This window comes from Grampus griseus, assembly GCF_964374135.1.
Source record: "Grampus griseus genome assembly, chromosome: 18".
Taxonomy (NCBI): Eukaryota; Metazoa; Chordata; class Mammalia; order Artiodactyla; family Delphinidae; genus Grampus; species Grampus griseus.
In genome coordinates, this window is record NC_139012.1 from 9,546,604 (window position 1) to 9,563,584 (window position 16,981).

General features: G+C 37.9%; 1 protein-coding gene across 3 annotated transcripts in view; it reads left to right on the forward strand.

Moving 5' to 3' along the window:
- Window positions 1-16,981, forward strand: part of FGF14 (fibroblast growth factor 14) — a gene marked incomplete at both ends in the record, with an annotated part of 613,902 nt that extends 596,921 nt beyond the window's left edge. For all 3 annotated transcript variants that reach the window (XM_082675716.1, XM_082675718.1, XM_082675717.1), the window contains 2 exons: window positions 13,645-13,843; window positions 16,845-16,981. In XM_082675716.1, the coding sequence (XP_082531842.1) occupies window positions 13,645-13,843; window positions 16,845-16,981 (336 nt within the window). The remainder of the gene's footprint in view (window positions 1-13,644; window positions 13,844-16,844) is intronic.

Genomic DNA, 16,981 nt, shown 5'->3' on the forward strand with positions numbered 1-16,981 from the left:
ACACACACACACACACACAAGCTACTTAAGGGAAACAAGTTAAATAAAACATTGTGGAAAATTACCCTCTAAATATTTGAAATAATGTTCTATAAAAGGACAGAAAGTACTATGTACACTTACGTTATACACGTAAGCTTTATTTTGCCCAAGAATACAGAACTGCAGTGTTTGACCTTTCAAAAACAGCAATAAACACACACCAAATGTCATCCAGTTCCACAAGCAAAAAACCTACACACTTTGCTTGACACTCCTTCTCCCTTAGCTGCCAGGTACAATCACAGGGTACTGACTATTTGACCTCCTAAATATTTCCTCAGTCTGCGCTCTTCTCTCCACTCCACTCCACTACCAAAGTCTTGCCTGGTATTGCGGTAGACAGACCAGCATTCTTGCATCCAAACTGGCTCTCTTTTCCATTCTTCACACTTTAGCCAGAGTGGTCTTTCCAAATGCCTACCCGATTGTGACATGCTCTGCATAAAAACTTTTAACGTTCTCCCAGTGTTTCTATGGAAAGACCTAAACTCTTAACGTGACTATCTAGTTTGGCACGTGGTTAGCACACAGATCTCAACCCCTACTGCTGTCTCCTTCACACTCTGCATTCCAGTTTTGGTCTTCTTTCTGTCCTCCAAATGGTCTGTCTCTGCTTCTGCCCCAGGGCCTTTGCACATGATGTTGCCCTCTGCAGGAATACTCTTCACCCCTCTCTAGGCCTAGTGAACTCATGCTGATGTTGTAGACCTCAGCTCCGATTTGAATGTTTTTCCGTACCAACTCAGGCTAGGTCAGACATGTTTGTTACGTGTTCTCATGGAAATCATTCCTTTTCTTGTAGGAACTTGTCTTATTTTGTAGTGATATGATCAGTAGTGTAAATAATTGTCTCCTCCCCTAGACTTTATGCCCCAAGAGTACCAACTATATCTTTTTTTTTTTTTTTTTTTTTTTGCGGTACGCGGGCCTCTCACTGCTGTGGCCTCTCCCGTTGCGGAGCACAGGCTCCGGACGCGCAGGCTCAGCGGCCATGGCTCACGGGCCCAGCTGCTCCGCGGCATGTGGGATCTTCCCGGACCAGGGCACGAACCCGTGTCCCCTGCATCGGCAGGCGGACTCTCAACCACTGCGCCACCAGGGAAACCCTATATCATTTTTGCTCATTGTTTATATCTCCAGATCAAGGACAGTCACTGGCAAGTATATAATGTCTAAAATTCATGCATTTATTTAACCAATAAACAATGCATAAATAAATGCATGAATTTTAGATATTATTAAGTATAGAATAATGGAAACATGTTTCCATGTGTTCGCAGTATTCAAATTTATTATGTAATATCTGGGGCAGAATGTTTAGTATTTGTTTAGTATTAGTATTATTTATAATTAATATAATTCTTTCCATTTCATAGTGTTATATTCTCAACCAACAACCTGAAAGTAAAACCATTTAATTCATTAATGCCTGTAAAATTTCATAATACAACATGAAAATAATCCAGTGGCAATTAGACAATTAAATCCATGGCAGAATTGAGCTTCATGGTGACAGCTTCACCTGGGTAGAGTCATTTAGCCAATAGGTTGATGTTTTTCCTCTCCCCAGTCACTCTTCTTCCCAGGAAGTGTTGCTATTGCCTCTTTTCTTACTTTCCTGACCTTTCTCTTCAGTGTTCCATGTTTGTCCTTTTGTGTTAACCTTTGGAATTATCGAACAGCTTGCAACCAGAATCTGGGAAGTCATGGCCAATGTGTTTCTAGCTAATAAAGCAAAATCAAAGGAAAGCAATCCTCAGGTTATCATTTCAGCACCACATGGGCTTCCTCTGTATGCCACACGTTCAGTGTTGATGATGATTCCTTTTCTTTTTTTTCTTTTCGTTAGTGTTAGTGATTCTTTATCAGATACTGACCTCTTTTATCCCAGTAAGATGATTTATTTGATATTCTGGGGGAAAAAATTAAACCTCTTACATTTGGTTCATATTTTCAACATTGTTATTATTAATAATTACTTGCTCAGTAGCAGCAGTATGTACATAAAATACCACATGGATAGAAATAAAAACATCTTAATCCATTCCTCATGAGGACCTATGCTCTCAGAGATGTAAAATCATCATCGATGACATGGGATAATGCTGTTCTTCTTGAAGCATTTTTAACAGCATTATTAAATCAAACAAAATATATGTGAATGGCCTTTGAAAATCGTAAAGCTCAATACAAATTAATATTATTCAATGAATATGGCATTTTAGGAATATTGTAGAACCTACTTGTACTTCCTTCATTTTTCTATGGAAGCTTGCATTTTATAGGTTGGATAAATGGATGGTTTTGATTATCTATTTGGTTTTGGTTTTGTTTATACAAATAAGTGGTTTTGACTGGGTACGTTTTTATTAGGAAAAATCCACAATGCAAACACACACAAAAAAAGCTTTTATGGAAAGTTCTAACTTAAAGTGGAGCTTAAAGAAAAGAAAGTAGAAAAAGCTTGTAGATGCATGTAGAAATAGGCCTAAGGAGAGAAGCATGCAGAGCTGTAAAAATAGTTTTAAAACATAGTTCAAGGAGTTAGGCGGAAGAAAAAAACTGATGAAAACAAGCCCATGTTCACTCATAGAATTTGGCAAAGTGGAAGTCACAGTTAAATATTTGGCATTTTTATATTCAGTTTCTCAAGATAACACGGGCCAAAACTTACAAGGAGATGAAAGAAAACGTTGATAAAGGAAGATAAAGCAACCAGACTCAGTTTGGGTAGGCATGGTAAAATACTGAATTGATCTAACTACAAAAACTAACAAACTCAATGTTTTTGCACAGCAAATTCTGCTCTTGTTTTGGCTAACAAAAAATTCTAGTGCAATATGAATTGAAAATGTTTGCTACTGTATGTGATAATATCTTGGTCTGGTTAAATATAAAAGAGCTGAATATTTTCTGCAGCATTTGTTCCACTCAGGAAATCTTTGTTGCATCACCATTCCCCACTCCCACCATCACCACCACCATTAGTACCCTGATGGCTAAGAACACAGGTTTTTTTTGGTTTTTTCCCCCAAAGCTTTAGAATCCCTTAATTATGCACTCATTTCTTAAATGCTATCTCCCTTGATTTCTTCCTTCTATTTCTGGTATATGAAATGTCTGAGGGACCTAGACCAGGTAGAAGGTCACACCAGATCAAGTCCTAATCCAAACTCAACACTCAAGAGACATTAGGGAACTGGAATGAAATGGAAAATAAAATAAACACTAATATGGCTGATAATTTTAAGTAATTTATCCAGTGGATTTAATCATCTTTTCTACTCCTTCCTTGAGGGTCATTCATTGGAGAAATTTTGTTCTGGAACTATTTTACTTCTCTTGTGGTTGCCCTGCCTGTTGTCAAGCCACATTTCCTGTCTTTGATTCCGTTTTAGAGTTATGTATACTAGGCTGACCAGGTATATAACCAGTGAGGTCGAGCCGAGGTCAAAACCTCAGACAGCCTAGGATCCATTCCTGCGCTGCCACTTACTAGCTATATAAATTCTCACCAAGATACTTAACTTTAGCATCATACTTTGTTAAAAGGAATAAAATGAGGTAATTTGTGTAAGGCATTTAGCATTGTGACTGGCTTACATTAATAAAAAAAATAATAATTGCCACTAATTCTCACTTTAGTTCTCCTTTAATTAGATTTATAGTCACATCCAACCCTATATATAATAGAGCGATGGTCCCTAGACTATTTGTGGTGAAGGATAGTAATTTTTAAATTTTCCAATCTTTTGCAGAGATATACTTTCAGAAAATATAATCAAATTAAGTTACTAGAAAATATTTTAAGTACAAAATAAAAGTCCAGAGTTTTTATTTTTATATTCAACAGTTAGTAAAAATATTTTGTTAAATTGCTATAGAAGTTTATAAGTGTTCTTTGCTCAGTTTTGTACTTGTTTCATTGCAGACCAGAAATAAATAAATTGTAGATAGGTACCAGTTCATGGATCATGCTTTAGCTATTACTATGATGTGGACTGTGCAGTAGACTTTATTATTTACCTTTTGAATGAGGTAACCTCATTTCTAAGATGTTCAAATGCTTACTGGTATTATCATACTTAGTGTGTGTGTATATATATATATATATATATATATATACAAATTCGACTTTATGTAATACGTGTGCAGTAACAAAACTACACGTCACTAACTGAATCTGAAAAATCCTTAAAATAAAGGATGAAGTAATGCTAACACTCTAACTTCGAGACATTTACTAATCTCTGATGAAGCCTCTGAGAGGCTTCATCAGACCAAGAAACTCTTTGCATATTACAGTATGCATCTGCTATTATCATGACATTATTCACTCTGATTGTTCAGAAAATTATTAAAAAGTCATGGCAGCACTTCTCCTGGGTTTCATCACATACATCCAGTCTGATTCCTTTCACATAAAGCACTATCAGTTTTATGTTTCTCTTTTAGGCAAAGTTATATACAATTGACCCTACACATGTCGGAGAAGTCTTCTGTTGAGGAGTTGATGTATGACAAAACACCAGAACACATTTGATCTAAGAGCTCAGTTTTTAATCACGAGACGCCCCACCATGACATCGTCATCCCATTCCAACCTTTCCCTGGGGAATATAAGACTGCAGTGAGTTAGAGGGGTGGTTGGCAACAGAGGGTAGCCAACTCAGTTTCTGTTTTGTTCAGCGTTTCTTTAATTGATCAGTGGGGAGGGGAAGGAAAGTACAGCTTGGTAAAGGGGAGAAGAGATTCATTTTGAGTACTCCTATGTATTCTTGTTTCTTGTTTTTTTAAACTCTTTTAATAATATACTTTTTCCCCTTTAACAATTATATCCTAAGACATGTGACACTTTTGCCAAGATGACAGCATATGTCATTCATTACTGTTTTCCATCTGTGTTTGTTTTCATATGTAGTTACATGTAGATAAAGAGCAGCTGTATAAGGTACAGTTTTAACTGAATAATTCAGTTGAATTAATTATCTGTATCAGTTATCAATTCCTTAATGACACCATGTAGCAAACAATGAGTGCTGAAGCGGCCTATAGCAGTTAAGTGTATTAATGCTTGTGCATCTGGAGTCATATGGAGATCGGCTAGGTGGCTCTGTAGATCTTGGTAGGACTTGATCACCTGTCTGGAAATAGACTAGTTTAGGTTGGGCAACTTGGCTGTGTTCCACGTGTGTCTCTTCTCCGGCAGGCTAGCCCAGGGGTGCTCTCAGGGCAGTGGATGAGTCTGAGAAGACAAACCCATTTGTACAAGCGCTTGTCAAGCCTCTGCCTCCTTTACCTTAGCTCATAGTGGGAAGACACGTCACATTACATGCAAGAGAGCTTTGATCCAGGGAGGGTGAAGAATTCAGGCCATTTTTTGCAATTGATCACATATCTAAAAAAGTGCATCTCTTCCATTGAATGACAAGTGAGTAGGAATAGTTAAATTATTCATCTTGATGAAAATAAATGTACTTGGGCAAGTTAGTTAAACCCTCTGGGTTCAGTTTCTTCATTTCTAAAATGGGGATAATAATAGTACCAATCTCACAGGATTATAGTGCGGAATAATTAGTTGATTAGGTAAATGTGCAGAACAGTGCTTGGTATAGACGTATGCACAGTTTGTTAGCTGTAGTTATTAACATTATTATTATTACCATTATCATCATCATTATTATTATTTTGAGGCATCACTGTTAAGCACTGACAAATTGTAAGAATGGTATGTGGTTGTATTAATACTTTCTTAAGCATATTTATTTTGTGATTTTTTTGCTAATATTTATAGCACTGATACCATCTGTTCATGTTACAAGCATTATTATTTTAGGAATTACACATGTCTATATTCTAGAGAAAACAGATTTAACATTATAGAACTAGTTGGCACATGTTTTAATTATAATCTTAAAGCTTCTTATTTAAAGATATACTGCAAGTACTTTATATTTTTGCTTCCATTTCCTTGCTTTAATAAATTTTATACTAATTTTAAGATGGTAGAAAGCTTATGAATAATGCCAATTTATTTGATATTTACTAAAATTTTGTGATCATATATTGATATCAATTTGTTCTGTATGATAACAGGAACATATACCAATGCTTCCCAAGCTCTCATATGCATACGAATCACCTGGGGTCTTGTTAAAATGCAAATTTTGATTCTATAGGTCAGCCGTGGGGACTGGAAATCTGCATTTCTAACAACTTCCCAGGTGAGGAAGTTGCTGTTGATCCCTGAATACCACGTTTTAAGTAGCAATGACATATTTAAGATTATATATATGTATGTATAATATATATAAAAATATATATATTTACATTAAATAAATAAAATAAATTACTTAATATGAATCATAACAAATAAAAGTTGTTCTTGCCACAATTGTTTAAAAGCATAATGTCATAAAAAGAAAATACATATTAAATATAACATAATAAATTATAATATTTAGTAAATGAAATAATATGTCTAAAGATATATATATCAAACATCTCTAAATGTCAAATAAGGTCTTTACTGGCGAAACAAAGCCTTCATTTACAATTTTGTTTCCCCAGAAACTAAGTAACAGCTTCTGGTCCTATAAATACAGGGACTTGTGGAGACTGTTTTGTTGGTGGGAATATACTCAAAATCACTGGGTCCTATAATCAAATAAAAGCTGCCTCTTAAACATGTAAAACATTATACTTTTTTTCTTCCTGTGGGCATTAGTCACAGCCTGATACTGTACACATTTGATTATGCAGAATTTCAGATAAATAAAATGCATTAGTCAACTAAATTTTCTACGTTTGAGCGTTAACTACAAATTATTTTTTGTTTCAAAATTCATGACTATAAAATCTTCCAAAAGGTCAGAATATTCTTCCCTTTATATGTAATCTTAAGAGTGTTCTGTACTTCTTTTTTAAAAAACTGGGTAGTGTCAGAACAGTATCATTAAAGGATATAATTAATTTTATTTTATTTATTTTTTTAAATATTTATTTGTTTGTTTGCTTTGGCTGCACTGGGTCCCAGTTGTGGCAGACTCATAGTTAGAATATAAATTTGTCTGGAATGCTTCTTTTTATGTTTTCCCTTCGAAACGGTGGTGGTGCTGGTTTACAGGTTTACTAGGCAAACCTGTAGATATTAACCAAACATAATTTTCATGTAGTTGTAGATAAAAACAAAAGAGATGTAGCAACTAAATGGAATTTGTGGACTACTACGTAGCTAACTACTTTTACAGGAAAGCCCAGGCTCATAACACACCGTAAAGGCTTTTCCAGGGATGAAACTCTGATGAAAATGCTGATTCAAATTGTATGCATTTGTATACATGAACATAAGTGCAATCCAAGCTTAATTTGGGAATATTTGAAACTAGATTAACAACCTTAGATCACAGTTGACAAAATTTTTTAGCAAAGGAGCATACAGTCAATACCACAGTTTTTGCAGGTCATACAATCTCAACAACTCTCCTCTGCACTTTGTAGCATGAATTTGGCCATGGATTGTAGTTTGCCGACCACTGGGTTCAATTCTCAAGGTCACTGTTAGCTATTAGGTTATGATTATGCCGAATTATCTGGGTTTATGGCTTATTTATTGGTTACAAATTATGGAACATGGGTCCTCTATTCTCTCCACCCCCTCCTCTCATCCTAAACTGAGAAGCCCTGCTTGGTGCATGCAAATGGCCCATCACAGTATTTTCTTAAACAAAGACATTTCCCTCAGAAGAGGAATTCTGCTGCTACTGTTAAGATAATAAGTACACCACAGATGGTCCTTTCATTTCAAAACAACCACAACATAAAAGGAGATACGAAATTTTTGTTTAATTGTTGTGTTTTTCTATTCTGTTATTTGATGATTTAGTTTGGCAAAGTTACAAACTAATATTTAAGCTTCTGCTGGAACTCAACTGCTGTTGATTTCTGTTGTGATGGTGTTGGTGGTTCTAAGTATAGGCTGGGCAAGAAGAGAAAAAGACACATCAAACTCCTTATCTATTTCATTTTGGCAGTTTCAAAGAGTTTATATTTGAGCTTAAATTTAAATAAGTCTTCTCATATTACCACTGCCAGTTTTAGAATGTTTCACTGGCACAGTCGTGGTATGACTCAAATAGATAAATACCATCAGTTAGGTTAGGGCTGCGTTGGTAAGCCACCTGGGGTTCCTTCTTTTTTTAGTACTTTTCTTGCCACTCTACATTGGAGGTCTCACACTGGGTGCTCAGGGGTCCACCTCAGACCATTGGTCTGTGCTACACTGAAAAACAAGAACAAAGAAATAGCCGCCACCATACAAAGGAGATTTTTATCCAGAAATCTGGATTTTTTACTTCCTTTGAAAAACCAGGCAGAAATTTTGCAGATCTAAGGTTTTTATTTTCCCATGAGAACCGTCACCCTTTCTGCCATTCTGTCCATCCCCTCAGCTCTGAGCCTGAGTAAGGGGCATTTATCCTCACATGGTGCTGTGTTGGGCTGCAGCCTGCAGGCCTGCAAGCCCTGTACTTGCTCAGCTTCTAGACCTAGGAAACAGCCCGGGAGTCAGTGATAGAGAAATCAATGGTTTAATGGACAGGGGGAATCTTACACCTCTGAAGCAAGATCCTGGAGCCAAACCCCACGGTGTTTGGCAGATGGCAGGCAGGAAGGGCAGCAGTCTTTGCCCCCTGGGGGGAGGGGGAGGTTACCAGTTATAGGGGGAATTGACATTCGGTTGGCTCATCTGTTACCAGGGAAACTAGCAGAGGGGCATGCCTCTCCCCGCCCCTTTGATAAGCTATCAGGGCGGAGATGTTTTGATCTAAAGATTAGAACAGTCACTAGCTGGGACAGGGACAAGTACGTAGGAAGGTCAATCAGGTGAGTAGGGTGTAGGTGAAGCAGGCCCTGGTCCAGGGGGGAATGTCCTGAGAGCAGGAAAGCAGCCATCTTGGGGGGCCTGATCATAGAGGCTAGGTGCTCTGATGCCGCCAGCCTGCTTCACTCTCGTATCTGCCTGGTCAGTATAGGCATTTGAGTTTGTGGCTCCAGCCACAAAGCTGATCTCTGGGGATCTCATCAATTACATTTTTTTTTTTTTTTTTTTTTTTTTTTTTTTGCGGTACGCGGGCCTCTCACTGTTGTGGCCTCTCCCGTTGCGGAGCACAGGCTCCGGACGCGCAGGCTCAGCGGCCATGGCTCACGGGCCCAGCCGCTCCGCGACATGTGGGATCTTCCCGGACCGGGGCACGAACCCGCGTCCCCACCATCGGCAGGCGGACTCTCAACTACTGCGCCACCAGGGAAGCCCATCAATTACAATTTTTTCCAATCCTACCTATGGGACTATTCACTCCATCTATCCCTCTAAAGCATATTGTAGGATTCAAACACAAAACTATGACTCTATCAATTGTACAGTTACTATCAAGAGCATTTTTGCTTGGGTTATGTGTGTTATGTTTTCTTTATTTGGTCAAAGTCACATTTTCCTTGCAAGGAAATACCTTGTAGAAGTTAGTGCCAAGAAAAAGAAAAGATTTTCTCTCTTTAATAATTTGTATTACATAAAGCCTTTCTCTTTTTGTCTCAGCTACCAGGAAGTTCAGAACTCAGTTTAATAATGTGTCATAATTCTGGTGGTATTTCTCTCCTTATTTTATGCGCCCTTGATTATTAAATTAATACTAATTACTAACATGAATACACAACTGCACATGTCCTACAAACAGTTTTCAAGTCCATTTTGCAGGAGATTGGTCTTCAACACATCAGTATATAATAAGTGTTACTAACTTCTCAAACCATCCTCCACAAAGACAACAGAATATAAAACACTAATCAGACTATATTATCATTCCCTTGCTTATTCAAGAACTCTGCATATCTACCTCTTGCTTATAATAAGAAGTCTAACCTGTTTATCAGAGTGCCCAAGACCCTTTATTACATTTCTGTAACCTAGCACATCATTCTGCACTTCGGTCCTCACAGAGTCCCAGTAATGGACTAATGATAGTTTTCCAAATGTATCATGGCATTACCCACATCTTGTCCTTCACAGTACCATTTACCCCACGTATAGTCCCTCTAGGAAGGTAAGTTTACCACAGCAAATACTGCACTGTACTAGCATTTTTAAGCACAAAAATTTTAATAAAATTCTTCCAGGAAGAATCCTGTTCATTTTGTATATGTTCATTTTGGTACATCTGAGGCTGAGCCCAACAGTTCATACAAAATTGTTCTCACTGACTAATCATTTAACTAAACTTTGGTTTGCAGAATTGTTGATAGAATTGAAATAACTGATACAGGGTTATTTTTGACTATAAATAATGGAAAGCCTTTTTAGAATAAATATTGAGTGCTTACTATATGCCAGGTCCTCTTCTAAATATGTAACGCGTATTGATTCACTCAATTCTCCCAACCACCATATTATCCTATGATTTTTGTTCCCATTTTAGAGATGAGGAAACTGAAGCCCAGGGATTAAGTCATTTTCCCAAGGACTCACAGCCAGGAAGGAGTGGGGTCAGGGTTGACCCCAGGAGGTCTGTTTCCACAGATGACATTCATAGTCACCCTGTCTCCCATTTGCAGATTGAAAGTCTATTTGTCCCTTATGACAGCAAATAAGTAGTAACCAATCTCAACTTTCATTAGTCCTACCAGTTCTCATGAGAATGATGGGATTATTTTGAACTCCAATATTTCATGAGCAGATTGTATTCTTGCAATGTCTAGAGAAGTCTAGCAAAAAGCATTAGACAATAGTAACTTTGAATGTAGTGTGTATGCATGTAAGTATGTGTATGCACATTAATTATTTAACCAAGAATAAAGAAGGGTGAAAAAGTACCAGCCAGTCTCCACCATCACAATCACCTGAAGGCAGTGGCTCTCACTGTGGAAGACAGAATCACCTCCCTCTGAAGTTACTGGCACAGCTTGTAGAAAGGGGATGTGTTATTGACTTGCTTGGAGTCTTAAGATGCAAACATTTGATTTAAAAAGACTTAGTGACAGAGACATACCTAACGACTTCTTCCACATCAAGGGTCTTCATTCTCATTCATATTCAACTTAGTCAATTTAGAGTAGAGACAATACACTTCTAATTGCTGATGGTAAGGCAGGCAGCATCCTCCATGTTTCGTACATTACGGCAGGGGGGATCCGTTGATTATAAGGAAGGGTTGATCACCCTATGGACCTGCATTTCCAAAGCTGGAGGCCTTCCTGTCTCGAGATTAAGGTCAGTCTTCAGTGGTCCTCTTAATAAGGTAAGGCTCTGGGCAGAGACCTGATATCTTAGTCAGCAGGTGCCAGCTCCTCTCCCCACTGAGTGACGTACTGGGTCAGCCTTTACCATACCCACTCCCAGCTGATTCTAAGACCGGTTTTAACTAGTATTAATCAATAATATGCTTAGCTGCCTTGGCTTGTCTCAATAAAAAGACAAAGGACGTGCCAAAGTCTAATCTGTTTGTCCTAGAAGGTACACGCTCAACCAATATCTTATATTTATGAGTCTTAGAGCATTCCATTTTATTTTCCTCACCACAAATGTATGAACACAGACCCTTTTATCAGTCTTTCCTCTGAAGTAGGGCCTGGAGACTGACTCACCGAGACTATCATTTATTAGTCAGAGAACTAATAGGAGGATATTTGGAGAAATAAAACTTTGCGGAAGACCGGAATATTTATTTGGATGGTATCTAATTCAAACCTGAGGTAGCATCATCTCGAAGAAATGAAGGTCTACATAAATTCCTTTGGGAGGGGGCTAAACCTGTCTTCTGGCTGTTTTAATCTCATCAAATTAATAACTGGAACTATCATCTTTGTCATAAAAAGCACCTGCCATTAACAAAACCTGTTCCCCTTGGAAAACAATTTAACTTTCAGTGAATTAAAGTTATGGGGCACTCTCAATAAATTGCATCCTGCAGTTAACACTCTCATGGGAAATACTGAAAGAACATTTCTACAGACAATAATGTCACATTCCTTATTATGGCTAGCATAACTTTAACTCTTAAAGGTTTTATATTTTTAGACCCTAAAGGATATGTTTTTCAGAATGTGTATAGAAAATAACTTTCTTAAAAGAAAAACAAAAGTTACTATTTTTTGTAGTCATAAAAATCTATTAAGGTGAAAAAAAAAATTAACTACCTGATATTTTTAAAAAGATAGTGACAATAAAGTTCTGTTTTGCCTCTGTATTTCATAAACATGGACGAGCACAGTGTTGAGCCTATTTAAAATAGCCACAAAAACTAGTTAAGTGACTTCCATGGTCTGTAACTAGGAAGGCTGAATTTTAAAATTATTTTTCACAAAGGTCTATCTGAAATGCCTTTGTAGGTTAAATTTTAGAAGTATGTAAAACTCATCTATGAATATTTGTGTTATTAATGATAACCATAAGGTAGCAAGCTTTGTGTTATTCATCAGTCAGTGTAGATAATGGCTTTGAGAGTCGTTAACTCATTGTACTCGTTCCAAAATTTCTTTTTTTTTTGGCTGCGTTGGGTCTTCGTTGCTGCGCTCGGGCTTTCTCTAGTTGCAGCGAGTGGGGTCTTCTCTTTGTTGTGGTGTTCCGGCTTCTCGTTGCGGTGGCTTCTCTTGTTGTGGAGCACGGGCTGTAGGCGCGTGGGCTTCAGTAGTTGTGGCACGTGGGCTCAGTAGTTGTGGCTCACAGGCTCTAGAGCGCAGGCTCAGTAGTTGTAGCACACGGGCTTTGTTGCTCCGCAGCATGTGGGATCTTCCCGGACCAGGGATCAAACCCGCGTCCCTTGCATGGGCAGGTGGATTCTTAACCACTGTGCCACCAGGGAAGCCCTCCAAAAATTTTACTCAGGGCAGCTGTTGATGATTCTCTTCAGGAGTTCCAGGGGGACTCTGAACCATGGATTAGGTCGTGATTTTGAGCTCCTGTCACTGCGACCAGCTAACATGACACCTGGCCTCTGCTCCAGGGGCTAGTTTGTATGCCAGCTGATTGTCAGGGACTTAGTTTGAGGTGTCAGCTTGTCTCTTTGTAGGTAAAATGTATCACCCTGTAATATCAGTGACCTAGTGAACAACTGGCAACAGGGTATCATGTAATTACTCCTATGGAAATATTGAAAGTAGGCTATACCTTACACGTATATTTTATTTTGTTTAGTTTGTTGTGAATACAGGATGCTACTTTATCCTGTTGTTTCTGTTTATACTCTGGTTGAATTGTATTCTGTTCAACTGAAATTATTTTGAGTTTGCTCCTGTATTCTAATTTCTAATTAAAGGACATCCATACTTTTGCCTATACACACACACACAAACACACACACACACACATACATGTATATGTGTGTGTGTGTGTGTATATATTCCCGAAAGTAGCAACAACTTCTCTATTCACTGTATGTTGATAAATGTATATGGACAATTAATACCTGCAGGAAGAGGTACATCTGGCCATCCCTGCCCAAGGGCTGACTCGTTGGCCATTGTGGGCAAGTTTATGGAAGAAGGAAGAGGAAGCATGAGGAAGCTCCCATTCCTTCCTCTAACTTTCATTTCTTCCTTTTCTCTCAACAGGAACTTTTTACCCCTGAATGCAAGTTTAAAGAATCTGTTTTTGAAAACTATTATGTAATCTACTCATCGATGCTGTACAGACAACAGGAATCTGGTAGAGCCTGGTTTTTGGGATTGAACAAGGAAGGGCAAGTTATGAAAGGAAACAGAGTAAAGAAAACCAAGGCAGCAGCTCATTTTCTACCCAAGCCATTGGAAGGTGAGTGTTATGGGTGTTTTATCCTTATCAGATTTATCACACATTTATCTTTCACACTGATGACTCTACCATGGCCACAAGGAGCCCTCATGGAACGCTGGAAATGTTCTTTATCTTGATCTCAGTGGTGATTCACGGGTGTCTTCATAAGCTATGCATCTAAGATTTGTACACTTTACTGTATATATGTATATGTGTGTTATATGTATATGTGTGTATATTATGTATATATATATATATATACATACGCATATATTCCATTAATTTAAATGTGTCCATACTCATTTCTCATGTCTCAGATCCTCACTACCCCAACCTCTCTAGCCCCTAAATAATTTTAATTTAAGAAATTTAAAATCTGCAATGACATTATAAAGCTGTGACTATGACAGTAGGTATACTAGAAAAACTAAGTTTTGCGTATTATGGAATGTTTGAGTATTTGCCCATTTTGCTATTATCTAGCTGAAAGTAACCACGTATTTGTGAATTAGTATAATTACAGGAAATATAAAGAGTTAATAAGTTGGCCTTTAAAGAACTTGTTGATATTAGATATCTCCCTTCCAAGCTGCATAATTGTTTAGTAAATTCAAATGTGGCTTGACCTGCTTTTACACTCAGCTGTAAGCAATGAAGCCTTCAGATTTACTTTGATTGGATTTCTGGAGAGGAGGCTACAAAATTTTAATTAATCAGAAACATCTGCACATTTCTCATTAAGGATTCTACCGGAATTTTATCTGTGTAACATTTGTTTAGGAACTACTAAAAGAAATTGATATTGAGGCTTTTCAAAAGTGTTTTTCTATTCAAATGCTTTTGTTTACCTTTTGCAGAAAATCAGACCTGCAATAACTAAGTAAACGTTTGAAGCCAGCTTACACGGTTCGATTTTTCTTTTTGTTTCTTATTCCTACAGGAAAGCATTAGCCATCAAGAGAAACGCATATTGGTTTTATAATCCATATTGTCTTTATAGGAATAAGATAATTTGAAATATTGGAAGTTAATTATCTGTGGATATATAATTCAGCTTTCAGTTTGCCTAGGTTTGGAAAACCAGTCTTGTTGGTTAATACCATCTTTATAATGTCAGTGATATTGACTATATCACTCTTAACTAAATTTGCCTCTACAACGAGTCATTGAAACGCAAACAATTAGCCACCAGGGCCTATCTAGGAAAGGAAAAATTATTCCAGTCTGAAATATGAGTGACTTATTCTCATTCTACGACAGATCATAAGGAAAATGAGAATAAAAATAAGAAATTAGAGGGTTTCTCTGTTCTTCCAAAATAACGTATCCATGATTTGGCTTTACCACTTCAAGTGAACTTTGAGACCGTCAGATATTCAAATGCGAGTGAAAAAAAATTAAAAACTAAGTCCGTAGCAACTCTACAAAAATCAGGCAAAATCTGGAAACCAGCTATTTAGTATATCCAGCAGGAAATATCTGAGACCCTAAAGATATGGGGTAGTAATATCACTCTGCATTTTATTAATACACTGAACTGTTGTGTGTGTATGTGTTTGTTGTGTGTTTATGTATACATGAAGAAGAGAGAAATAGAATTTTCAAAAAACTAGCAGACAGAAGTACTCTAAAGACAAGGGGGTATTATAAAGACAGGTTATCACATAGTGTAATTGATAAGGAAAATGAATTTCAAACTTTCAAAACCCATACAGGATGTAAATTGTATCATTGGAATTCTTAGGGCAAATTAGATTCTTGATGAATTATTGGTGCTCTGGGGCCTTCATATTTCTTACACAGCTTCACTGCGCAGACGATCAAGATTAGCACTCTGATGCTGCTGTCGCCTAACTAAACGCCTGGTGGGAGTGAGGGACTGGAAAGTTTGTCAAGGATATGGATTAATCTCTTAATCCTCTTCACTTGCGAAGTCCTTTATGATAGGTCTGATACGCATGTGCTTTCAAGTCTGTGTGCTGCTGAAAGGTCTCACGCTGCATTTGCAAAAGGTGAAATCCTACCACCTTGAACATGGAGAATGCATATAGTGGTTCCTCCTAACAAAGCTTAAGTTCTCTTCGTAAAATACAGGCTTTCAAAACCCTAAAAAGCAGGTTGGGCAGCTCTAATTCGCTTGTCTTTCTGATGGCAGATGATTTTAACTCAGTGTTCCCCAAGCATCAGTCACCCTGAAATCTCCTTTCCCAGGATTCCCTGGAATCACTTGCAGAAAAGCCACATGAACTATTGTGATTAATGATATCACCAGATCAATTCCCCAGAGCTTCCTCAGACGTCATTCCCACTTGCCCTCTTGCCATTCTGTACTTCTGCCTTATATGACAGCAATGACAGATTTTCATGATTATACCTGAAAATGAGGCATAAAAAATATAAAACACCCCACACTTGCCTTCAATTATTTAAGGGTCTCTTTGCATGATTTCGGGAGAGGAAATCTAAACAATGATCTCTGGAAGACCCTGGCTTAAGGAAAGGGAGTTGTCTGTATTGCTTTTATGGCTTTGAAGCTGAGAGTAGTGTGATTATATTGCCTTTGAAGCACTTGAGAGAAAAATTATTTAATGGCCTGGGGTGTAAATACCTAGAATGGAAAAGATGAGTGAGAATGAGTTCCACGTGTTGACAGCGTGCAGTGGAAGGAAAGTCTTTTTCTCGCTGAACAAAGAGAATTAGGTTAAAGGCTTGCCGTTCTCACATAGTCCCTGTGGGGGGTGTGTGTGTGTGTGTGTGTGGCCACATCCCCCATTTAAACCTTCTCTCCTAGACAAACATGCACGTGCCCCCAGGTGCGTATTTTGGATACACAAACCAGAAAATGCAAAGGAAGTAATATTTTCTGTTTGGGGGCCGGATTTTACTGCTTTAAAACAGGAATTCCCTCTTGATGGGGTTACCTGACTTCAGGGAAAACGGGACTGGGCCAACGGCTGAGGTCTGTGTGTGAAGCTAACCAGGTAACATCTCCTTTTCCTCCTGCCCTCCCCGTCACTAGTTGCCATGTACCGAGAACCATCTTTGCATGACGTCGGAGAAACGGTCCCAAAAGCCGGGGTGACGCCGAGTAAAAGCACAAGCGCGTCTGCAATCATGAATGGAGGCAAACCAGTCAACAAAAGTAAGACGACATAG